The sequence below is a fragment of the Ictidomys tridecemlineatus genome, chromosome 2 (assembly GCF_052094955.1).
Source record: "Ictidomys tridecemlineatus isolate mIctTri1 chromosome 2, mIctTri1.hap1, whole genome shotgun sequence".
NCBI classification, from domain to species: domain Eukaryota; kingdom Metazoa; phylum Chordata; class Mammalia; order Rodentia; family Sciuridae; genus Ictidomys; species Ictidomys tridecemlineatus.
In genome coordinates, this window is record NC_135478.1 from 175,713,350 (window position 1) to 175,740,253 (window position 26,904).

At 36.7% G+C, this 26,904-nt stretch overlaps 1 protein-coding gene across 10 annotated transcripts in view; it reads right to left on the reverse strand.

The window, feature by feature from the left end:
- Srpk2 (SRSF protein kinase 2) overlaps positions 1–26,904 on the reverse strand; it is a 227,807-nt gene that overhangs the window by 43,107 nt on the left and 157,796 nt on the right. For all 10 annotated transcript variants that reach the window (XM_078040210.1, XM_078040209.1, XM_078040207.1 and 7 more), the window contains 4 exons: positions 25,052–25,206; positions 6,196–6,304; positions 5,177–5,264; positions 4,870–4,957 (listed from right to left, as the gene is read on the reverse strand). In XM_078040210.1, coding sequence (XP_077896336.1) covers positions 4,870–4,957; positions 5,177–5,264; positions 6,196–6,304; positions 25,052–25,206 — 440 coding nt within the window. The remainder of the gene's footprint in view (positions 1–4,869; positions 4,958–5,176; positions 5,265–6,195; positions 6,305–25,051; positions 25,207–26,904) is intronic.

Genomic DNA, 26,904 nt, shown 5'->3' on the forward strand with positions numbered 1-26,904 from the left:
TAATCTTTTTCTTCAAAAATATCTTTCATTGCATAACCAGATCCATTTAAAAACTATAGGTAGCTGTTAAGAATGTATGATTACAATTTAAGATAGAGTATTAGGACCATTCTGCAATAATGAAAACTCAGAAATCAGAAGCCCTTCAAATTTTTTAAAAACCACTTAACAGAGATAGGACTGACATATAAAAAGTTGTATATATTTAATATGCACATCTTAATGTGATTACAGATCAGTATACACCTAGGAAAACATGACCACTAAGATAATAAAGGTATACAAAGGAAATGAAATCAAGATCTCACACAGGTATCTGCAGTCCTATGACTACTGCAGCACCACTTGCAACAGCCAAGATATGGAACAGCCTACATGTCCAATGATGGATGACTGGATAAAGAAGATAGGGCACATACAACATAACATTCCTCAACCACTCCAACAAGTGGATTTTGAAAAATCAGAGTTTCTACTAACCACTGACCCTCCAAAACTATCACCTACCAATTTCCCATAGAGTATCTTTATGTCATTCCATGAGAAGGTTTTAAACTGCCCTAAAACCCTTTGAGAATATTTTGATCATCATTGGAGGCTTACAGTAGGCTTCATTATTTAAAAAATAAAATAAGTTAGCTGGGCACGGAGGCATACGCTGTCATCCCAGAGGCTCAGAAGGCTAAGATAGGAGGATTCCAAGTTCAAGGCAAAAGTGAGGCACTAAGTGAGACCTTGTCTCTAAATAAAATACAAAATGGGGCTGGGGATGTGGCTCAATAGTTGAGTTCAATCCCTGGTACCAAAAAAAAAAAAAAAAAAGATAAGCTGATTTAATATTTTTATACGATCAACCACATGATCATAATAGCTATTAATTATTTTCAGTGAAAAGAAGAAAAAATGTTTTCTTCTCTTGAAGAACTTATGCACTACAGACATATGCAAAGATGATCTAAAGCCAGCATTTCTTACTAGTTCCCAGTCTTATTACAAAAATGACAAACTAAGAATTAAAGTTAGTAGCAGACATATGACCCAAGTCTTCTCAAAGCATTGGTAATACATAATGATTTCTTAGCATTTTGTTTACACTAAACATAGCCAATGTTCCTTTCTTAAGGAAAATTCTATTTATCTAAAAATCAGGTAGTTTCTCCAAAGAAACCCTCTCCTTGTTTGTGGTTTCAGGAATAACCTTATGGGTCTGGCACAGAGCTACAGGCTACAGCAGGGACAGAGAAATCCAGCACTACTTACCCACCTATTTACTAGAAAAATAAGAAGCTCAGTATTTAGAAGAAATGGTCTTGAGGCAAAGGCTAAGCTATTAGCAGTTTTTTCTACTTTCCAGTATCTGAATACAGTTTCTATAAATAAACAAAGGTTTACTCCAGCACATAGAGTGACAAAGTACTTCCCTACAGGATCATGACTAAGTAGATGCAGACACCATGTCATTCTGCGATTTAAGCAGGGAGATGACCTGTGCCTGAAACTTCTGGAGCTTCAGAAGGTCAAGTAACAATTTACCGGATCTGTTCAAATACAATGTAAATGAAAGAGCAAAAGTTCTGACATGAGAAGACCTTAGCTCTGATGTACCCTGTAGGACTCATCAACTGGTACTCTAATTGAACATCAGGAAATGAAAGCATCACCCACCACAATTACGCAAAGGGCATCTCAGAGGATCCAACATGAAAATAAGGACAAAGTCTTCTGGAAACAACAGGAATTATCTCCTCTCCATTGTGCTCTTCATCTTTGAGCTACATGCTTTGGGAAACTTTGCTCTGTGTCATTTGCCCGCAGGGCTGCCTTTTCCCCAAATTACCAGGCAAAGGGAGAGGGAAGATAAACCAGCATCTCCTTTCCACAATCCCAATCACTTAATCCTAGATCCCTCAAAACCAATAGGTACTTGAACAACTGCCATTCTCACAAGAGAAAGAGAAATCATGCTTGGCTTAGCTATGTCTTCTGGATGTACACATTTATTTTCTAACAGGATCTAGAATGAGAATGAAGGCCATCCTTTCTAAAAGGCAACAGGAACATCTAATCAGGAGCTAAAGAAGAAACTATTTCATCAATACTTTCTACCAGGATAATTTCTTTTGGAGAAAGCAGATATTCTTGTAGTATTTTCCAAGAAAGAGAAAAGAACTATAAATTAAACAAGTTAATCTTAAATTACACAACTCAATTAAGTGGGTGAAAACTTAAAAGAACAATAACTTAGGATAAAATAACCTTGTCTCTGGAAGTGTGATTCAAGTCTTTTTTAAAAAAATATTTTTTGTTGTAGATGGACACAATACCTTTATTTTATATTTATATGGTGCTGAGGATCGAACTTACATGTGCTAGGCAAGCACTCTTACCAACTGAACTATAGCCCCAGCCCCTGCTACTGCTATGTTTAATTTAAAATGTATTTACTTTATGTGTGGTCTAGTGAAGGTCTTTTAAAAAGTCAGTTTTGAGGGCTGGGGTTGTGACTCAGAGGTAGAGCATTTGCCTAGCATGCGTGAAGCACTGGATTCAATCCTCAGCAACACATAATAATAAAATAAAGGTATTGTGTCCACCTATAATTAAAAAATAGATGTTTAATGAAAAAAAAAGTCATTTCAGGCACATGCCTGTAATCCCAGTGGCTCAGGAAGCTGAGGCTGAGGCTGAGGTAGGAGCATCACGAATTCAAAGCCAGACTCTGCAAAAGTGAGGCACTAAGCAAATTCAGTGAGACCCTGTCTCTAGATAAAATGCAAAATATAGTTGGACATGGGGTTCAATGGTGGAGTGCCCCTGAGTTCAATCCCAGGTACCTTAAAAAAAAAAAAAAAGTCATTTTTGCACATGGTGGTGCATGCCTATAATCCTAACAACTCGGAAGACAGAGGCAGAAGGATGGCAGGTTTGAGGTCAGCTATAGCAATTTAGTGAGAATTTAAGCAACTCAAAGAGACTGTGTCTCAAAATAAAAAGGCTGAAGATGTAGCTCAGTGGGTAAGCACCCCTGGGTTCAACTCTAGGTATTAAAAAAAAAAAAAGTCATTTTTGCCATACCAGGAAAATTTGAATGAATTTTATTCAGTGAGTTTATGGTCATGTTTAAAAAACCAATCCACATATTTTTACAAATTGCACACTGACATTTATGTAGGTTAAAAAAAAATGACTTCTAGGATTTTTTTTTAAATAATTCAGCAAGAGAGAAAGGCTAGATGTAGAAATTAGGGCCAGACCTTAACAAACACTGAATCTGTGTAATGGATTTTCAGAAATTCACTGTACTACACTCTCTGCTTTTATGTATGTTTAAAACTCTTCATAATTAAAGCTTTAATAGAAAAACACTGGAGATCTAGTCCATTTACCAATTACTACAGAAAATGTTATCACTTTCCTTTTACCAGGCTTTTTTAAAGCAGACAAACTGGAGGGAAAAGAAAGAAAATCAGGGGCTCAGGATGTAGCTCAGTGCTAGAGTGCTTGCCTACTATGCAGGAAGCCCAAAGTTCAATCTCCAGAACTTGAAAACCAAATACACACATCAAAAATAAAAAATATCACACCTTCCACATTCACCAGCAGGAAGATTATACTCTGCAGGAAGAACTAATTGAAAGTCTCAGCTGTATCACTCTAGAAACAGAATTCACAGGTATTAGGACTATACAATATCAATATCACTTGAATGCAACTTTGGGATATCAGCATTAAAGTAGCATTTTTCCTCTTATTGCGTAAGCAAATACATTTCAGCCTCATGCAGTGCTTTGTAGCTATTGGAGCACACATACATGCCCCCTGTACACTGATTTTTAAAGGTTTGGGCTGGGGATGTGGCTCAAGCGGTAGCGCGCTCGCCTGGCATGTGTGCAGCCTGGGTTCGATCCTCAGCACCACATACCAACAAAGATGTTGTGTCCGCCGAGAACTAAAAAATAAATATTAAAAATTCTCTCTACTCTCTCTCTCCTCTCTCACTCTCTCTTAAAAAAAAAAAAAAAAAAAAAAAAGGTTTAAAGCACAAAGAAGTGCTGGCACACACTTCCGCCAACCACTGCAAAAATAAAGTTCACCACAATTACTGAAGAAGAAATAAAACAAAACAAATTCTGTTAAAAAAACAGGCCAAGTTTTGCTATTTCTTTTTTTCACTGCCAAAGACACTACTATACCAAAACCACTAACAGACCATACTAGATATACTAGTTATTAGACTTCGCAATAATTTTAGAGGCCTAATGTGGAAGGATGCAGCACAAAGTCTACAAAAACTTGAAATAATCTTTTTTTTTTTAAGTAAGAAGAAAAAAAGTACATTACAATTCAGTCTACAAAAAGCAAAGGATAGGGGGTTGGGGTTGTGGCTACGTGGTAGAGCATTGCCTAGCATGTATGAGGTACTGGGTTTGATTCTCAGAACCACATATAAATAAATAAAATAAAGATCCATTGACAACTAAACAATATTTAAAAAAAAAAAAAAAGGATAGGATAGGGCTGGGGTTGTGGCTCAGTGGTAGAGCGGTTGCCTAACATGTGTGAGGCCCTGGGTTTGAGTCTCAGCACCACATATAAATAAATAAAATAAAGGTCCCTTTACAACTGGGGGGTGGAGGGGGGACCAAAGCATACAGCTGGGAGCAGTGGCACATGCCTGTAATCCCAGTGGCTCAGGAGGCCAAGGCAGGAGGATTGCAAGTTCAAATCTAGCCTCTGTATAAAAGTGAGGCGCTGAGCAATTCAGTGAGACCCTGTCTCTAAATAAAAAACAAAATAGGGTTGGGGATGTGACTCAGTGGTCAAGTGCTCCTGAGTTCAATCCCCGCGCCCAGAAAAAGCAAAGGATACGTATCCCATTCATGCCTGATATCTTGAAGTCATCAATGAGCTGGACCACCATGTCTTTGTTTGGGTCACTAGGATCACTTTCTCGAACCTATGTAAAGAAAAATGGACACAAAAACAGGAGTTTGAAGTGGAGAATTTTTTCCATTAGGCCAACCAATAAAGTGATATTTTTCAAATAAAAGATTTGGTACTGGAACAAAAAAAAAAAAAACAGATTCTACTTCAATTTAGTATCAACAAGAAGAATCCCTTAAGTAAAATTTGTCATTTATTTTTCTTACATTATTCACATTTTTCCAGTACTTACACATTTGAGCAATTTTATTTCATCCAAAGCTGTCTCTGTATAATGCTGGGCACTTTTCACAACTTTCATTGCAACAAATCTTTTCCCCCTTAAAAAAAAAAAAAAGCATAGTAATTTATATTATAAAAGTTGATGATTACAACAAGATCTATCCAATAGAGAGGCTTCTGATAAGTTTTCTTCTAAAATGGTATTTTGCAAATTTGGGGGCCACAATTAATAGGGCATCCATGCATTAAAGACAATTTCTTTCATGCTTTTGTTGTTTTTTCTTAACTAAAATTGAATAGACCAGGAAAACGTCAGAGTTATCTATCACACAATAAGGAAAAGTATTCCTGTGACTCTTGTTTCAGTTCATAATCACACACAAATACATGTGTATATGACCTGAGCAGCAATTAAGTTTCTTACTATTGATCAAGGCTGGAGCCCACGCATTCATATTCTCTCTCTCTTTCTTTCTCTCTCTCTCTCTCTCTCTCTCTCTCTCTCTCTCTCTCTCTCTCGTACTGTGGATTGAATCCAGAGGCACTTTACCACTAAGCTATGTGCCCAAACATTTTAATTTTTATTTTGAGAAAGGGTCTTGCTAAGATGCCTAGACAGGCCTTGAACTTGAAATCCTCCTGCCTCAGCTTCCAGAGTTGCTGGGATTACGGGTATGTACTACAGCACCCAGCTAGATCATGGCTTTTAAACCAATGTCACAAAAACTAATTTGAAAAGCCTACACATTATTAATTTTACATCTGAATGCTTTCTGATATGGATAATTTACTGGAAAAGTAACATGCCCATGGTGAAAAGCAATTTTGTGGAAAAAGCTTTAAAAATAGAGAAGAAAGCTGGTATTTTCAAATACTTAACTTCATAATAAGAAAAAAAATCTAGCTAGCTGAAGTTACATGCCTGTTACATGCTATAACATAGTAAGAATAACGTCAGCTACATCTTCTTAGGAAACGGATATTGAACTAGACCAGAAATCAAGTGCAAAAATGACAAAGAGCACTTACTGCATATCCCAGCACAGCCAGACAGTGGAGAAGTGCCCCCATCCTAGCTTTCTAATAACATGATACCGACCATTGAAGAGGTCTCCAATTTTCACCGGATGATAGCCACCTTAAAAAAAAAAAAAAAAGAAAAGAAAAGAAAATTCAGAATTCCAGGAAAATAGTACTATTTTCATTTCTTCAACAATTATGGATGTCAAGAATGACAGGTCTGAAATAACAACATCATTAAAATGTTTAAAATACATTTTTTTCAGGATTACCTTCCATCATCAGAAAAGTATCCTCTGAATTCCCATTAGGCTTTTAGCTAATTTTAATAAGAATTTTGAAGGGCAACAAATCATCCAGTACTCCCTAATAATAATAATTGAGGTTTTGTTTTTAAGTCAATGTATGTACATGTACACACCAATTCTTGACATTTATAAATGACTTTTCTTCTAAGTTATAAATCACACTCAATTATTTTTGCATCTGTACAAAGTTCAGGAAATTAAAGGATGTTTACTCTGCATAAATTTGTATACACCAACCATTTTCCTATATCCAATAAGTAATGGTATAACATACATCTTAATTTACCCTCCAAATGGCTTGTTCCTCTTATCACTCTTCCTCCAACCTGAAACTTTTGCATGGAAAAACATTCTTTAGAAGTGAGGAAATCAATTGGCAAAGCAAGACTGCTACCCTATTTTCAGTGAACTTTTTGGGGAGGGAAGGGTGCCTCACTGACATCTGGCACTGAATTTTTAAGTATAGGCAGTAGACTACAAAACAGAATTATAATATGGCATCAATTCCACGAAACATATAAAGAACAATCTAAGAGGATGTTAACATTACCCCTTGTTATAACATTACCCCTTGATATAAAATTAATTTTATTCTCTTTATCTACAGTTTAATCATCTTGTTTCCAAAACAAACAATGCTCTTTTAGCCTTAAATTTGAATTTTACTATGAAAACATTAGTGTTCTCATATTCATATTCTCTCCTCCCTCTCTCCCACACCATTTCTTCTTTTATTTTTGGCAGTGTTAGGGATAGAACCCAGGGCCCTATGCATGCTAGGCAAGCATTCCATCACTGACCTACATCCCCAGCAGTGATTTTTTATTTTTTTAATATGCAGAATTCCCAAATCACTCAAGAAAGATATGAATGGTTCGTGCCTAGTGCTGAGAGGCAGAAACAGGTGCAACAAGTATGCAAACTACATTTTTCAATAAATATTTGTGAACTCCCAGAGGGCTCTGAGTTACAATTCAATAAATACTATCAATATTTAAAAAGTGGCAAATTAATCAATCAGGAATTTGAATAGACACTGAATTTCTAAGATTCTTACTGCTATGAATATTGTATTTGCTTTTCCTGGATTTTAACATCAAAATCTGTAACAACACTGTAAACTAGAACTATGAACTATGATATTAAGTCAGGAATAAAATAGAACAAATTATCAAATAGCTTATTACTTAATTTTTGTTTAATTCTCTAAGTAATTGAAAGATATGGTCTCTGGATTTCTAGTACAGTTTTTAAACCATTAAAATTAACAACTCAAAAGGAGGAAAGAAAGTTAACGCTTATCAAGTATCAATTAGAAAAGGAACATTATACTAGGCACTTTATTTTGAAATCTGTGTTCCAAGAAACAAAAGTGATTTATGATATATTACAACTATTCCATACAGGACTGGGGTGGGGAGGGAGGGAAGGAAGGAAAGAAGGAAGGAAGGAGTTGGGAAATGAAAAGTTAAACAAAGCAAAGCAGATTTTTTTCACCCCAGGCCTAATGTCTTAACATACTTTGTGAACCTCTAAGAGCACAGGGCACATATTGCACATGCTACATGTTCCATACATATTTGCTCAGGAAATGACTTCCAGTTAACAAGCTTTTTGGAACATGGTATTGTAGGAAACAGTGATGTCTATCTTACTCAATCCTTACATCCACCCTGCAAACTAGATGGTATTCTTTCCACACTGCTGCAGAAGGCAACAAATGTCAGAGATATTAAGCACTAAGTTGGACACAAGGTGGGAAAAAAGGCAATTCCAAAGCCCATGGGTTTTTTGTCCCTAGTAAGAAAGGCATTCCATGTTTTAATAACTGGATGACTGTTTTCTAGACCTGATATACAGGGAACACTGAATGGCTTACTTAAAAAAACCACACAGTAATGGGCTGGGGTTGTGGCTCAGCAGTAGAGCACTCATCTAGCACGTGTGAGCCCTGAGTTTGATCCTCAGCATCACATTAAAAATAAATAAATAAGTAATGGTATTGTGTCCAACTAAAAAAAAAAATATTAAAAAAAACTACATAGTGCTAACATTAACATTGAGACTTGAAAATAAGTTAATTATTTTATAATTTATATTTTATAATTTTTTTCTGGATACAAATTTATTACATAAATTCTATATAGTAGAGCTGAGCAGAACTGAGTAGTTAAAAGCAATGTAAATGTAATTTATTTATTTATTTATTTATTGATGCTGACGTTTTAATTAATTTATTTATTTATTTTAATTTTTATTATTAGTTGTTCAAAACATTACATATAGTAGAGGATAGGAAAGGCAACAGAATACAGCAGACACTAGTATGGCAGTATGTAAAAACGTGGATGTGTAACCGATGTGATTCTGCAATCTGTATACGGGGTAAAAATGGGAGTTCATAACCCACCTGAATCAAATGTATGAAATATAATTTATAAGTTAATTGTGCATAAAGAGAAGAAAGCTCTGTCACTAATATGTTTCAGATTCAAGTTCTCAAATAGCCAGTGTGTTCTTGTGAGAGAAAAAAAAAAAAAAAAACCAGAAAAGGCACCATCTCCACTGTAATCACTGCAGAAGTGCAGCAGCTCCTTTTCTCTATGGGATCTCAAAGTTGAACAAAAACAAATTACTAATTCAGTCCAGTATCTCTGGAGCCCACAGGCAGCTAAAATACTGTCTCTAAAAATAGGCCAACCAAACAAGAAGAACACAAAAGTAATTCTTAAACACAAAGATAAAAAATGAATGAAAGTACAAAAACATTTAGTTGACTTTTAATTTTGAAAATATGACATATATTATCAGATCTATATATTATATATTCTCATATCCAACTCCTTGATTTCTATAGAAATCAAGACTCTCTCATGACCATTAAACTCTCACTCCCTTGTCACAGAATGATAATCTTTTTTTTATTTTATTTTTTTTTTTAGAGAGAGAGAGAGAGAGAGAATTTTTTTTTAATATTTATTTTTAAGTTTTCGGTGGACACAACATCTTTGTTTGTATGTGGTGCTGAGGATCAAACCTGGGCCGCACGCATGCCAGGTGAGCGCGCTACCACTTGAGCCACATCCCCAGCCCACAGAATGATAATCTTGCCAACAGGGCATCTATTCTACCTAACAAAAACTATGCTAAGAGAAGAGAGGAAGTATGTCCCCACCCAGCAGACCCACACCACCCCAACCAACACTTGGGGAATTCAAGAAAATGGACACTCCAGTAATTCCATCAGAAACTCCTCCAGTTCCCTGTGTTATAACAGCCATCAGCAGCCATGTCATTGCCTACTGCATTGTCTAGCACATACGGAATCTTAACAAACTGGACAAAGACCCCAATCACTCTTTGTTTCCTTTTGCTGTTTCATCAACTGACAGAAAAGGAATATAGGAAAACAACAGTGCTACACACAGACCCTGCTAATGGCATGAAGCAGAGTACCAGAAATGCTCAAATACTTGATGATTACATGACTCAAAGGTTTGATTGATTCATCTGTATTACATTATTGTATTGTTTAATGTGACATTTATCACAAGTTTTTCTCTTCTTAAAAACAAATCTTAGTTTGAATTATAAATACAAAAAAAACCCAAAATACACTGTTAAAAGTATCATTAATTTCATTGCTCTGGTTTTTTTCTAATCTAATCCCTCCAGTGCACCCAAGAAAACTATATAACTAAAGCCCTACCTATATATACATAGTAATAAGACTCCAAAAAAGACAATTCTAAAACTTACCTTCTTAGCTATTTTGGGAGACATGCTGGCCAAAGATAAAGACAATTCCCTTTTCCTTGCAAAAAATATATTCTATTTATAATAGTAAATCAGAAGTTTAGAATTCCATAATAGACAGTAGTATGGAAGGGTTTTCCAAAGTCTATTTTTCTACTAAAAATATTATTTATTTTTATGCTGACACAGTTTCTCAGCCTTCCAATTGTAGGGTGTCTTTAGATAACCACTGAAAACTTTCTAAGGGCAAAGGAAGGATTTCAAAAATCAACCCTATGGGGCTAGGGATGTGGCTCAAGCAGTATCGCACTCACTTGGCATGCATGCGGCCCGGGTTCGATCTTCAGCACCACATACAAACAAAGACGTTGTGTCTGCTGAGAACTAAAAATTAAATATTAAAAAAATTCTCTCTCTCTCTCTCTCTTAAAAAAAAAAAAAAAATCAACCCTAACACACAAGTCTTATTAAAAAGGGATGGTGAAAAAAAAACTTGCTTATAGTAAGGTAATGGACATATTCTGTGTCACTTAAGATTTTAATATTCCTCCTCAAAAGTATACAAAAAAATCATTAGGGATATGAAAGATTTGAACACACTACCAACCAACTTGAAATTTACAGAACCTAACTGACATTTATAGAACACTATACTCAATAACAAACACTTCTCTCAAGTGCATACAGAATATTCAGATAACATACTGGGCCATGAAACAAGTCACAAAAACAGTGTTCTCAGTCCATATAGAACTAATTCAGAAAGCAATGAGAAAATTAACCAAAATTTGGAAACTTATTCAAAATAATTCATAGGCTAAAGAAAAAAATCATAAAATATTTTTTCACAAAATGACAATGAAAACTCAACATATGTCAATCTACGAAACACTGCTAAGGCAGTACTCAGAGGGAAAATTATAGCATTAAATGCCTACAATAGAAAAGAAAAGCCAGGCATGGTGGTACACACCTGTAATTCCAGTGACCCAGGAGGCTAAGGCAGGAGGGTCACAAGTTTGAGGTCAGCCTCAGAAACTTCACAAGATTTTGTCTCAAAAATAAAAAGGGCTGGGGATGTAGGTCAGTGGTAGAGTGCAGCTGGGTTCAATCACTGGGAGGAGGAAGGGAGGGGAAAAGGAAAGAGAAACTAGAAAAAGAAGAGCAAATATAACCTGAAGAAAATAATAATGATATAAGACAGAATCAATGAAAGAAAAAAAATAAAATAGAAAAAAAATCAGTAAAACCAAAAGTTGGTTGAGACAAAAGAAAAAAATAAAATTTAATAAATTTCTGGCTAGGCTATCAGGTGAAAGAAATGAAAGAAACAAATTACTAACATGAAGAAAAATAAAACTGACATCAGAACATAAATAAGTTAATATCTCTAAATCTCATATTAACCAAGGATAAAGAGTTAATGGCATATTTTGTTTCCATTGCTGACATTTATCCATTATTTATTAAATTATATAAAGCCAGATTTCTCTGTTCAGGGTATCTTTTTTTTTTTTAATATTTACTTTTGGTGTAGATGGACACAACACAATGTCTTTTATTTTTATGTAGTGCTGAGGATCGAACCCAGGTCCGCGCCCGGGCTAGGCGAGCACTCTACCATTGAGCCACAATCTCAGTCCCTGTTCAGGGTATCTTTGACAGAAGAATCCAAAACATTGCTCTATGAAATATGTCGTTACAAAATTATCCTTAAAATGGGGCTGGGGCTGTAGCTCACTGGCAGAGCACTTGCCTAGCATGCATGAGGCACTGGGTTCAATCCTCAGCACCACATAAAAATAAACAAATAAAATAAAGGCATTCTGTCCATCTACAACTCCAAAAAAGCTTTCTTTTTTTTTTTTAATGGAAAAAAATTATCCTTACAATAAAAAACAGTAACCAGGTACAATGATGCATGCCTATAATTCCACAACTAGGGAGGCTGAGATAGGAGGATCACAAGTTCAAGGCCAGTTTTAGCAACTCAGCGAGGCTCTAAGCAACTTAGTGAAGCTCTGTCTCAAAATAAAAAATAAAAAGGCTGGGGATGTAGCTCAGTGGTAAAGTACTCCTGGGTTCAATTCCTGGTACAAAAACAAAAAACAAAAACCCAAGACTATAAGAACCAAATACATATTCTCTGAAGTCTAGTTACATGCCTACTTAAGATACCTCCTTAAGTATTTTTAATGTATTAACTTTGTCTTTTTATGAAATCAGTCTTAGTGTCTACATCTCTTTATTGATTCTGATTACTTCTATATAAGCTCAGTTTTGTTTTTTAAAAGACATTCTCCAGAGTGCTGATTCTCACAGTGCTTACACATAATAACAGTTTATATAAGACATTTTCAGCAGATTGGAGGCACAGACAGAAGGATCCTGAGTTCAAAGCCAGCCTTGGCAACTAAGCAAGGCCCTAAGCAATTCAATGAGACCCTGTCTCTGAATAAAATACCAAAAAAAGGCTGGGAATGGGGTTCAGTGGTTAAGTACCTTTGGGTTTAATTCCAAGTAAACAAAACAAAACAAACAGATAACTGAAGGTCAGTTTTGGCTAGATGTAAAATTTTTGGTTCGCATTTTTTTTCCTTGAGTTTATTATATATATTATTGGGGGGGGGGGCTAAAGCATTACTGTATAATAAAACATAGAAACACCTGGTTCTTCCCTGGCAAATTGTGCAGTCTTTCTGCCTAAGACTTTTATCACTGCCTGTAGCAGCAGGCTGTAATGTTTACTGGCACTTTGTGGTTTTTATATTTTGTTCTGACCCTTCTCCTTACTTGCACTATGGGCAAAGGAGTCGTTAACAGGCATTATATGAGATCATTAATCATCATATAATTAACTATATGAAAATCTCCATAATAAAGAACATATGCAGAGGCTGAGGTTGTGACTCAGCAGTAGAGCACTCGCCTAGCGTGTGCAAGGCACAGGGTTTGATCCTCAGCACCACATAAAAATAAATAAAACAAAGGAATTGTGTCCAACTACAACTAAAAGAATACGTATTTAAAAAAGGTTAAAAAAAATAGATCATGTGCAAATAAACTGCAATCTAAATAAGAGTACATCCTTGTAACCAAGCAACTAAGTCTCAGCCAATCTGAGGCTGAAAGCTGCCAGAACATGACCATACAAGGCAAGTGTTAACTGTAGTCAATAAGGTTATTTCTGGACAACCTTGGACAATGGTCTAGTTTAAGACTTTCAGCACATTTCTTGGTTCTTCACTATGTTCTGGATAAATAAAAGTATAATATATTGAATTATGAACTGAGGAAACATTGATCTTAGAATAAGAAAGTCTTAGGTGGGTAATAACTAGAGTTCAGAAATCAGAATCTACATGAGAAATAATAAGGTTTTCTTTACAACTAAAAAAAAAATATTCTTTCAGTAACTAAACACTTTTAAAATGAAAGGATCTCAGAAAACAGCTCCTTGGCTATTTGAAACTAAAAGCCACAATTACACACATCCAGACATCAAAACGTAACCAAATAATTATTTCAAGAAGTCAAGGTTTACTGTTATTTTCAAGGCTCCTACTGTTTTTATGTGGATCACAGCACATAGTAATGTCTGACTCAAACATACAATGAAAGACATATTCCAGAGCATATGTTACATTCTCTTGTACAAAAGAAAAAAAAAGGAAAAAAAATACATATAAACACAATTCAATTTACATAGTGACTAATTCTAAAGAAATTATCAATTGTTCTAAAAATGAGAAAAAGAATCTAGTTCTTAGAAAGAAATGACCTACATGTAGAAAATAAAACTGATCTTTGTGCCTCATTCTAAGTCCCTACCTGGTTTTATAATCTAAGATTAATAATGCTTTCCAGTTTAATAATCATCAGAAAGTCTAACTCATGCAACAACTTGTACATACTCTTGTGTTTGGCACCCAATGTAGGAATTTAGTCATACTTAATAGATTTTAGGCTTAGGGCTCATAATCTATACCAGATGAATTCAGTGTTACATGAACTGATGTCCTAGGAAAAGTGGTTAAATTATTGTTTCCTACTCCACATCATTGATTTCTTGTAGGCTACATTCCGACAGACTCTCTTCTCCAAAGAAGACCAAATAGTAACTCCCAAACTACCCGTTTATTCATTGACCCCTGACATTCTGTCAAGAAATGGACTCTAGGTCCCCTGTGCGTGAACCTGAATAAGGTTCTGATGTGCTTTTAAGCAACAGAATGTAGAGGAGTAACTGATTTCCATGGATAGGTTATAAAAAGAAGATAGTTTCCACCTTGCAAATGTGCAATTTGCTTCTGGAACTTGGAGTACCCAGGTTAAGAAATCTGAATCCTCTGGAGCTGCCATGCTGTTAGAAACGCAAGCCACATACAGAAGACAAACATAGGTACGCCATTTGGCAGCAATGGTTTTTCATCCCTTTAGCCCAGGGACCAGACATGGGAGCTTTGATGATTCTGGTCCCAAGTCACTGAGTCATCTCAAGCCACTGAGATACTCAGCTGAGGTCTCAGTTATTATGAAGGAAAAACAAACCATCTCAGCTTTGCTTTTTCTAAGTCCCTGATAAATACAATCATGAACAAAATTAAAAAAGAAGGTTTAAGGCAGCTAAGCTTAGGGATTTATTAAGCAACAATAACAAACAGAATAGTCCCCTTACTCTGTTCACCATAACAGCTGGGCAAAACCTCCACAACTGATCTTTAATAAAGATGTGTCCTTGGGGTAGGGTTGTGGCTCAGCGGTAGAGCGCTCGCCTGGTGCATGCAAGGCTCTGGGTTCGATTCTCAGCACCACATAAAAACAAATAAATAAAAATAAAGGCATTGTGTACAATTAAATTAAGAGAGAGAGAGAGAGAGAGAGAGAGAGAGAGAGAGAGAGAGAGAGAGAGAGAGAAATGTGCCCTTAATCTTTAAAAGACTAAACCACTACCTCTAGAAATCATTCATTTAATCTCTTCTTGCTGGCCTTTCCATCTTTTCTGAGATTTCTTCTGTTCTGCTTAGAAATACACTCAGATATTACATCCTGAAAACAACTTTTCTTTGCCCCTCTCTGACTCCACTCCCTATAAACTCCAATTAGTTCACTACTAAATTTCACTGAAGAATCTGCTATGCTCTCTTCTAGCATGTCTTCACCTTGACATCTGCACAATCCATCACCAACCCCAAAGAAAGGGTCACTAGAGATTCTCCCAACAGGCAGTCCACTGGCCTCATAGCCTATACCCCATCAAACTGTGGATTAACTGAATGCTGCTATTATTAAATCCTTCCTTCTTAAAAACTCTCCCTTTATGACTCCAGACCATCTTGGAGAAAATATCACCATCTCAGTGTGCTCCAATACAGGTGAAATTACTATCATAACAAGAAAGAATTTGGTGCATCTGATAAGATATTCAGGTTTAAAGATTCATGGTGTACGTGGGTGAAACAGTAAATAGAAGTCAGGAGGTTATGTGTAAGCTCAAAGGTTAAAAAAAATTAGTTAAAACTCTAATTAGAATTGAATTAGATAACCAAATAAACCACAAGAAAAAAATACGTAACAGGATGAAGGAGAGTAATGTATAATAATCAAGATACAATCGCTAATGGGAATGTAGATTGAGACAGTTTCTTGGAGAAACCATATAGCAGATCCTTGAAAAGCTGAACATGGAGGTACTATATGGCCTAGGATCTATCTCTAGATATACAGCAAAAGCAATGCAACAATATCCACTGTAACAGGAGTTACTAGAGGCCACGGCATATTCCTAACAGCCAAAAAGTGAAAACAACTCAAATATGTATCAATAAAATGTGACACTTAGACAATGAAACATTAATCAGCATAAAATGAAGTTTCCTATATAATACTACATGGATTAAATTTGAAAATATTATGTTAAGTGAAAGAAGCCAGACACAATAGAATACACATTATAAAATTCTGTCTGTATGAAATATCCTGAGTAGATAAGTCAAGGGACACAAGGAAAGTAACTGTTAACCTGCAGTTCTCTTCCCTCCCCCTCTAACAACAAACTTCATTGGGAAGTGCTAAAAACATTCTAGAATTAGTGAAGATAGTTACACAATTCTGTGGATATATTGAAAACAGCTAAACTGTTTGCTTTTAATAAGGGTGGCGAGATGTTATATGTATGGATTGTATCTCAAAAAAAAAAGTGTGTGAGGGGAAAAAATAGCAAGTTTAAAATTACTGATTCCTAGTCAACATAAAACAGACCAAGAAACAAAAAAACATCAGCCAGGTATGGTGGCGGATGCCTATGATCCCAGTTGCTCAGGAGGCTGAGGAGGGAGGATCTAGAGGTCACAGCCAGTCTCAGGAAAAGCAAGGCACTAAAGCAACTCAGTGAGACCCTGTCTCTAAATAAAATATAAAATAGAGCTGAGGGTGTGGCTCAGTGATTGAGTTCAATCTCCAGCACAAGAAAAAAATTTGAAACTTTTCTTTTTTTAAGTTGCAGATGGACAAATTATCTTATTTAATTTATTTATTTTTATGTGAGCCTGGGGACCAAATACATTAAATAATAATAAAATTAATTAATAATTATAATGAATAAATAATATAATAAATTAATAATAATAAATTAATTAATCATTAAAAAGTAGTGAGGCTCAGGGCCTCACTAATGCTAGGCAAGTGCTTTACCAGTGAGCTACAAATCCCAGGCCCCCTGAAACTTTTCTTCATTTAACTTTTTCCAATTCCAGGTTGAAACAGGATGTAGTACAGAGAAAAATCATCACAATTCTACCCAATACAAAATATCCAAATACAAAATATCCAAATACAATACAAAAAAGAGAAATCTTGATAGACTCTAAGGATATAGTCCATTTTTCTATTAGTCCAAGTGGGACTAACAGAAAATACATAACTCTTAAACTTACCCCATACTAGGTTCTATTTACAAATGTTTTTAAAATCTAGGCTGGAGGTTGTGGCTCAGTGGTAGACCGCTTGCCTACCATGTGTGAGGAACTGGGTTAAATCTTCAGCAGCACATAAAAAAAAAGATATTTAAAGAGAGAGGGTCGACTCAAAAAAAAAAAAAAAGTTTTTGAAATCCTGGGACCCAAAAAAATAAACTAGGGCCTTTCAAGAGAAAGGGTAGATAGCCCCAAAATACAACAAGTGATTTTTGAGAGTGTTTCAATGCCAGGAGGATCAAGGATGGAATATTATGTTTCAGTGGATATGAAAGGAGAAAAAGACAGAATGAGTAAAGCAGTAGCTGCTGTGTTGACTGTGGACCTCTAACACCAAACTCCAGGGAGCAGCAGTAGAGGCCAGTGCAGACGAGGGCAGCAGGCAGGCTGAGATGTGGTGGGCGACAGAGGGGATGTGCTGGGGAGGCACTTGGACTGGTCCCTCACTTATGCCATGCAACCCTGCTCTGGCACTGAGAACAGTGGAGACTGGCAATATGGGAGGAGTGAGGAGTAGGAAGATCACAACAAACTGTACATGGTGACTTCAACCCAGATCCTGTGGTTCCTTTCTGGGGATTGCAGGGACTCAGTAGTGGGGACAAGAACCAGTGACATTTAGAATGATTCTATTTAAAAAAAACAAAAAAACAGAAAATCTAAATTACACAATTCAATGTGTTCTGAACAAAATTTTCCTTCAGAATTATATGGCTGCCACCTTTAGTTGCTCAGTCTGCTCCATGCCAAGCTGAGCACAAATCCAGGTAGCTCTCTTACCTTCCTAATTACTAATGTCTATTTCTTTTGCTAATTCTTTCTTAGATTCCATGAAATTTCTCAGAGGCCATTGATCATCTTTATGTGATCTTTTTAGCTATTACATCTGTAATACCTGTTTAAGATTTAGGAACAGTCCATAAGACAGTACCAGGGGCTGAACCCAGGGGTGCTTTACCCCTGAGCCACATGCTCAACACTTTTTATTTTGAGACAAGTTCTCACTCAGTTGCTGAGGATGACCTCGAACTTTCAATCCTTCTGCCTCAGCCTCCCGAGTCACTGGGATTACAGACATAGGCCACCAAGCCCAGCAAAACTTGGTAGTTTTTTCACCATTGCCCTCCATGTTCAACAGCCTGTCAAACTAAAGATGCTATCTCAGTGCACTTGTTTGCTTTAGTCCTTTCCTTATAAGGAAATTTTTTCAAATGTGTATATATAATCATAAATACACACTAACACACACAACTTTTTTCTCCAATATCAATAACTCAAAATTTCAATTTAATCTTCCTTACCTACAACAAGACTTCCATACACAAAATTTCCCCTTGTCCCTCACTGTTAAATTTTTCTTTTTTAAATACTTATCCTTTTTATTTTTTCTTTTCTTTCGTACTGTCAGTTGAACTCAGGGGTGCTTAACCACTGAGCAACATCCCCAGCCTCCTTTTTACATTTTATTAGAGACAGGATCTCCTCCGTTGCTAAGTGCCTCACTAAATTTCTGAGACTGGCTTTGAACTTGAAATCCTCCTGCCTTAGTCTCTGGAGCTGCTGGGATTTCAGGAGAGCACTACCATGCCCAGTTCACTTGTCTTTTTTCTAATTTACAAAGAAATGCAGAAAAAGAAAGCCAAAAGAAAGAAGTTAAAGAAATAAAAATAGAAATCCTACAATCCAGTTGTAATTAGCTATTTGCTAATAGCTAATTAATTGAGGTAAAAATTTACATATCATGAATGCCATAGACCTAGTGTATAATTCCCTGCTGTCTGACAAATAAGTACTCCATTGTCATGTCAACTTGGCACCAACAGGTCTACCAGGAGTCAGAATCTCCTTAGTCTCCATAAAAGAAAATGTAATAAGCCCTTATGTAACAAGTTCAAAAGCCCTATTAAGTTTGTGTGTAGCATTAGTGTTTTAACTAAAAGAATTGCGTATGAATAAAGGTTATTCTTATTTATATCAAAAAGAACAGAAACAAAAGATTATCTCCACAATATAGTCGAGGTGTATGACACCATTTTAAATAAAGAAAAACGGGTATTTTGTAGAGTGTTTTCTGATCTTAACACTACTAACATTAGAACCTGGATAATTTTTATTACAGATAATTATCTATGCATTGTAGGATGTTGTACCCACTAGATACTAGCAGCAACCTCAGTTATAGAACCAAAAACATCTCCCACCATTCACAAGTATGCTTCTAGGGGCAAAACTGTCTCCACTGAAGAACCACTAAGATGAGACAGCTACTGTTATGTGATTTATACACTATCATTTCTAAGCCAACGTTATATAAGGTATATTGCTTTTTTTTTTTAAGGAAAAATAAAATTGAAGCTACAAAAGTGTTTTAAGTCATGAACTGTGGAGAGAGGGGAAAAGAAGGAGAGCAAAACGTCAGTGAAAACTTAAAATTTCATAGTTAACTTATGAAAGTTAATTAAATTTTGGCTAGACTGAACTTTCCAGAGATGGATAGTAAACACACAAGGATAAAAACTTGTACATAGAAAGGAAGTCATCAGACATGTTTCTAATTATGTAAATACTGATATTACGTATGTTTTGGAGAAGACACTTTCCCTAAGTTTCTACATACACAATCTGTATACCACTCAGATGTGTGTAATATACAAGAATCTGGAGAATTGTGGATGAATTTAAGATTGACAGCAGACATGAAGGCCCTGGACTACAATTTGTGGTTTCTGTAGGGCATATTATCCTGTTTGTGCTGATACATCTCAGACACACAGCCAGCATCAGATCTCTTGTAGTCTAATAAGAGAAGAAATCGTCTCATCTGAACAACAACAACAACAACAAAAAAATCACTGTGTCATGGATGGCTCAAATGCCATAGGGGTAACAAAATATAGAGTCCTTAACTGCAAGGAACTTTCAGAGTAGTGAAAGAAGATTATAAACAAACACAAAAACAAATGTGTAATTACATACTGTGAAAAGTACTATGCAAGAGGGAACTACTGTGAGCAATGAGGATGGGGACCTAAGATCTAAATAGGGGTTAAAGGAAGGCATTTCCAAGTAAATAACATGTTTTCATACACAGTCAGACCACAACTGCATTGAAATCGATGTCTCCAGAGATAATGTGATAAAACAATACAATGACCCCAACTTAGATCTAAGAATGATTTAAGAGAGCTACAAAATGGGATCCCTGAGAAGTCTGTCAGAGCAGGCAGCCTGACAGAAGAAAGCAATGCTGCTGTTGTCATCATTTATCAGGTCCTTGCAGCGGTATGTATGGAGGGTTCCCAAAAGAAATATAAAGTAGGTCAAAGCACTGTCTCCCTTATTCTGTGAGTCAGTATGGGGTGGAGTGAAGGGTTACTTCACTCTGCAGAAGCTTTGGAGTTTTAGAAGTGTGGTACAAGTCTTAGATCAGTAGACTTCAACTTTCAACATGTAGAAAAATCATCTGAAGAAGTTCCAGACCCAATCCCCAGGATTCCAATTTGGGAGCTTGCAGTGAAGCCCAGGAATGCTTACCAGGTACACTAATGACTCTAAAATCCTGTGACATACAGGAAGTGAGCACAGATTGCGCAAGGCCTTCCACAGTGCTTGTTTTATAGACTACCCTGGAAGTGGGATCTGAATAAACTTCATAACCTGCTGCTCTTTTCCTGCCCATGCCACTGACCACAGGTGACACATGAAAAAGACAGGCAGCACTGACAGCTCTCTCTCTCTCTCTCTCTCTCTCTCCAGAGGCTAACAAACACTCTCCTACTAGAAAGCTCAGGCAGGGCACTAAGGGAACCAGTACCAATGGGAGTAGCAGGAAAATACAGAGGGGGATGCACTCGAGGGAAGAACTGTGGAATAAATACCACAAAATAGAAAATAAAATTCATACTTCTTAAGAAATCTTCTAGTATCATGTACTATGCCACACACTTCACATGTTATCTCATTTTCATCCCCATAAAAATCTTAGTAAGAAAGACATTATTATATATTTCGACATCATAGATTTAATAAAAAAAAAAAAAAAAGGCAAGGATACAGAGCCAGAGAGCAGCAGAGTCAGATTCAGAACCCAGATCTCTCGGGCACCAGTCCACAATCCTCCTGTGGAGTTAAGATTAAACAAGCTGGCTACCAAGAAAGGAAAAAGAAAGTCCCACTCCAAAGACGATGGCAATGCAAGAAGACAGAAGTAATGAATAATAGGTTAGAAACATCAGAACTATAAAGAGTGCCTTTTGGTAAGTGATAGTGGACTCATAATTTTGAATATGGGAAGACATGCTGCAGTAAGGAGTTAAAGATCAAATGCAATGTGGCCAGTCGTGAATGACTAAGAACAGCAAGGATTCAAAGGCTCATGGTAGCAGCTGCTAAGTGACAGGTTCCAAGAGACATCCACTAAAAGTGTAGTATTTCCTGTGATGAATAAATATTCCTTTGTGAAGAGAAAAGATATGTGGTATATTTTGTTGTTGATGCTTCGTTGTAATTGGGGAGAAATGAAAAGTGGCTAACAGAGCAGAAGTGCTTTAGGAATGAAGGCAATGACAACAAGAGGAACAAATACAGTGGCAGGATCCAAACAAGACACCTCGGCCTAAGTAAAATATCCTCCCACTCTTGAGAGCAAGCCCTCCCCTTAACCCTTCCTGAACAATTTCGTCCCAAAGCCATTAGTCAGGGAAAGGCATAAAGGGTGTCAGTGCCCATGCCAGGGAGAGGTGACCAAAATGTCAATGATAGCAACAGGTTACTCATCACAAGCAAGGAAATAAATCAGCTAAGTAAATGTAATGCGACAATGAGAGCCTGGCCTCTTATAAATCAGAAAGAAGCCACAAGATCAAAGAGGAGAAAACTGAGCAAAATCCTCTGGGCTCCAAGGATTCAGGGTAAATCCAACCATCATAATAAATTGAGGGTAGCTGATTATAACCCACTGAATAAAACAGACGTCTATGATGAGTTAATCTATTAACATCATTTCTGAAACAGAAATTCAGACAGTTGGGACAGGGGATGGACATGTTGACTGAGATATTGCTTTGGTCTCAAAATAGCTCTCAACAAAATAATTATTAATTAGGGGGAAAGATTAACTGTACAGTAGAGATATCTAATAGTCACAATCTAAATTGATGGCACCACCTCTAAGGCACTGAATCAAAATGTTTACCACCTGGATAGGACGCACTGAAAAGACCTTACAACATCACTTGTGGGGTATTCCAAATTGAGAAATGTTATAAAATAATTGGCCTACAATCTTCAAATGTCAAGGGCATGAAAGCCAAGAAAATACTCAGAAACTGTTCCAAATAAAGGAGATGAAAGGAACAAGACAACAAAATGTAATATATGATTCTGCCATGGAACTACTTTATACTGGGCAACTGTCAGATGCTAAATGGTTCCTGATGGTTAAATAATACTAACATGTTAACTCCCTAATCCTGATCATTGTAGTGTGGCTCATAGGAGAATGTACTTGATAGCAGGCTAATACACTAAATACTCAGAGGCGATAAAGCATCTTTATTAACTTAAGAGACCTAAATCAGTTCTAGTGTGTGGGGGAGAACTATCTCTTTCATCCAATATAGAAAGAAATTTGAAGTCCACAGTTCTTATACTAGACATTCCAGTCCAATCCCTTGGACTCTGTTATTCCTTTGGACTCAAAATGTCTTCCAAAACTCATGTGCTGAAGGCTTTGGTCACCAGCCTGTGGTTCTACTGGGAAGTAATGGTACCTTCAGGAAGTAAGGTCTAGTAGAAAAAAGTTAGGTCACGGGGGTTGTGCCCTTGAAGGGGAGGGACATTCGGACCCTGCCCCTTCCTCCTATCCCGTTCTCTCTTTGCTTTACAGCCCTCTTGAGGTGAGCAGTTTTCTCTATTATGGCCTCAAGCCAAGATGTTCTGCCTCACCACGGGTTCATAGGACCATGAACTGAAAAGTGAAACTGGGACAAAATGAACTTTTTCCTCCTTTTGATTATAGGTATTTTGCAACAGCAACAAAAATCTAACACAGATTCCTTAAATATATTTATGTCAGTTATCTAACACAAATTGTTATGATCTATACCACAAAATTCAGAGTATGGATGGCATCTGGCACATGTAATGCAAACTAGAGGCACTAGTTACAAAATTTAAGAATGGAAAACAGTACATGTGTATAGGAATGCATGTGCACGCATGCACATAGGGAGAACATCTAGCCATCTCTAACAGGCCTTGTTGAGACTGACTAAACTCTTTAAGATATTTAGAGTTCAGCGAGTGTTACCTAAAATCATCCCTGACTGCTGAACTTTCTAATCCTTGGCTCTGTATTTGAGGACAGGCTATCCCTGTGCTGGTCCTCAGAGACGGAAGGGCAATGAGAATACTGGCTCCACCTCCTGACCAACAGACAGGACAGTCAGGTGTAGAGCAGGGAGTTTTCTTTCCAGCATGGTAGAGCCTATTGCTGAAGAGAACAGCTCCTGAAGGATGGTTTCATTGGACAAGCCTAAGGCTTTTACCTCAGCAGTAAAACTAAAAAATAGTAGTCCACATTTTCTCTTTTAGCAACCTAATTTTCAAGCCAAGAAATGCAGATTAAGAGACAGGTTAGGGAATTTCTACTTCTCACCTTTCCAAACTATTTATTTTCTTTTATTAGACAGCATGGACCTAGACCTTTGGGGTCATAACCATATTTAGATAAAATGGTAAGATCCTCATTCTCTTTTCTAAAGGAAATAGTGATTCTGTGTGTAGATGCCTACACTTGTGGAAGAATTAGGTTTACAGTAGAAATTTAGTTCTTATACTTTCATAGCAGAAAAACATTGTCCTCTTCTTAGCAGATTAACTAAAAGTATATTGTTTTTTAACTAACACAGAAATAATATCATATCATAAATTACTAAGAAACTACAGTCCTTATAATTCCTTAATGTTTTAAAGGTCTGTTCATTTGTACATCTTCTGTCATCTACTTTGTTACATGGAATCTGATTTAAATTTTTAAAAATCTACAGCAACTAAACTATCATAGTAGGAACTGCTCAGAAGCTCAGAATTCCAGGGAATTAAAATCCAAATGAGTAAATTAAGAAACAGTAGCAGATGAATGAACACAACAACTTCCTTTTCTCCTAGATTCTCAGAGTCTAGTCCGTGAAGTACAGTGTCTAGGTCACACTGTCTTCAGTATTCCTCATACAACATGCTTGCCCTCAGGAATCCAATTTTATATTTTTGGTCTTAACAAAGCATCGATTGATTGACTTGAATGGTTTCTATGTCTTCTGTGAAATCATAGCTGAAAACAAAATCCACTGGGTCGCACCATAGCAGACTCCACAAAATGTCGTTTTCGTTATGTACAATGCCAGGAAAAAAATCTCTCTCTGTAAACAAATGTGTATGCTTTCTTTCTGCAGACAATGAATATTATGTAATTCAATGCTCCATAGAGAAGGGAATGGTCCCTTTTCAGTTCGACAGCCAGAAAACTGAAAGTCAAATTCAAAAATTACAATCATCTCATCTCAGGAGCCTGGTTATCTTCAACTCCATATGCTCTTCCTTAATTGTATCAAATTAAAAACTTTCCAAAGTACCTAAAGTATGTATGTACATATTCTCATAGCTTACAATTAATCTGGTATCATTCTACTGTCAATGAACAAGGAGGCTAATTTTAATTAAGCCCAAGCAGTATGCCTCTCCACAACTATTCCGCAAGTTAATGGGTGACTGAGTGAGGAAAACAGGCCCAGCTGCTGTGTCTGCACAGCCATGCCCACACATCACCTTTGCAGTAATCTGCAGGGTCCTCTTGTTCCTCATCATCTGATCCCAGGATCTCCTCCTCTGGCTCTGGGGGTGTGGGGTCTGGCAGCGGTGGTGGTGGAGGTGGCGGTGGTGGTGGAGGAGGAACTAAAGGAGCTTTCTGTTGAGGCTCCGGCCTGAAACAGTGGAAAGAAAACATCTATTTACTCAGAAGTAAATCTTGCATTATGGATACATATGGGAGTTTCTTAATATAGGAAAAGAAAACTTGTCACATGCTAAGAATAAATGCTGATTTATGTCACTTCATCCATTTTGATTGAATTCAAGTAGTATTTCAATATATAAATGGGGGGGGACTACTCATATTAACTAAAGAGCATTTTTATAGGCATCTTTTCACTCAGAACTTCAATATTTCTTGACAATGCTGTGAAACTGATTGAAATGAAAGAGCATCCCATGCTACACAGCTTTAGTTAGTTAGAAAACATGCCACAGCAACTACAACAAGAGGTGCAAGCAGCACTAGTTTATAAAGGAGTTTGTTTTCTCCTGTTTGAAAATCAGAATTTCCTTCCCATAGAAGTAGAAGGAAATTATGTTTCTAGAATAACTCATACTGTACCTAAAGTACAGTTATAGTTATTTTCACTTAAGAATTTAGTTATCTATCAACTTTACTTATCAAGAACATTGGCCCAAAGTGGAAATTAAAAAATAAATCTCCAGCAACTCAGGAGGCTGAGGCAGGAAGATCTAATAAGCTCGAGGCCAGATTCAGCAACTTAGTGCGGTCTGAAACAACTTAGCAAGACCCTGTCTCAACGTAAGAATTTTAAAAGCTGGGGATGGAGCTCAGTGGTAAATGCCCCTGGGTTCAATCTTCAGTTCCAAAAATAATTAATTAAATAACTAAAATAAAAAATAGATCTACTCTTGGTCAAACACAAATACAGTTCCTAGAGGTACAAGATTTGCAAAGGCCATTTGTAATTGTCCCAAAAAGGTTCAATGATATTTAATATATTCTTTTACAAAGAATACAAAAACCTATAAAACAAGAAAAGTCTGCGGTCTTAAAAATGCAAAATTTAAAAAATCTAGAAAGACACACACATATTAATTACATTTTCTTAAAAGCAAAACATTCATAATGGGATTCTATAAAATCAAACTTGTACTTGATATGAAAGTTAATTTCTATTTCTAATCATGTCTCAATGTGGAAAACACTAATGTCTCTACTTGGATGCCAGAAGCCCATCTGTCTCTTAAGCTGCCCTCCTAATAGAGCCATCACTGCTCTCCTAACTAGTCTTGGAGATGTGGGTGAAATGAGAGTGGGAGCAGATATTTATGGCAGGTGCAAGAGCTTGGGCTAATGAGGGTATTCCCCAGAGGCATTATCAGTAGGATGATGGGGGAAGGGGTTTCCCTAGTTATGGGAAGTAAGAGGAATCTCAGTAGCATCAAAATGGCACCTGGATTTTCTTTGGGGCTGCTGACCGAAAGATGATCCCAGATCTTTTCCCCCCTCACTTTAGTAGAGCCTAATAAAGCCAAGGCTCACTCTCCAGCATTGGAATCTTGACAAGGTGATGTGTCACAGGAGCCAAGGTCATCCTTAACTGATTTAAAAAATCAGAAACAGAGGAGTGTCCTAACCACTGCCCCTATCTTTCTTTCTTTAAAAAAGTCATTGCCCTGGGCTGGGGTTATGTCCTTCCCCAATCTGAAAGTCCTCACACTTCCTCTACTACATTGCCCAAGCTAACCATAGCTATTAATGCATGTGGCTTGCCATCAAAAGCTCAAACTGCCACAACTGAGACAAAGGGACAAGGATGAGAGGCAGCAGAAACATCAAATAT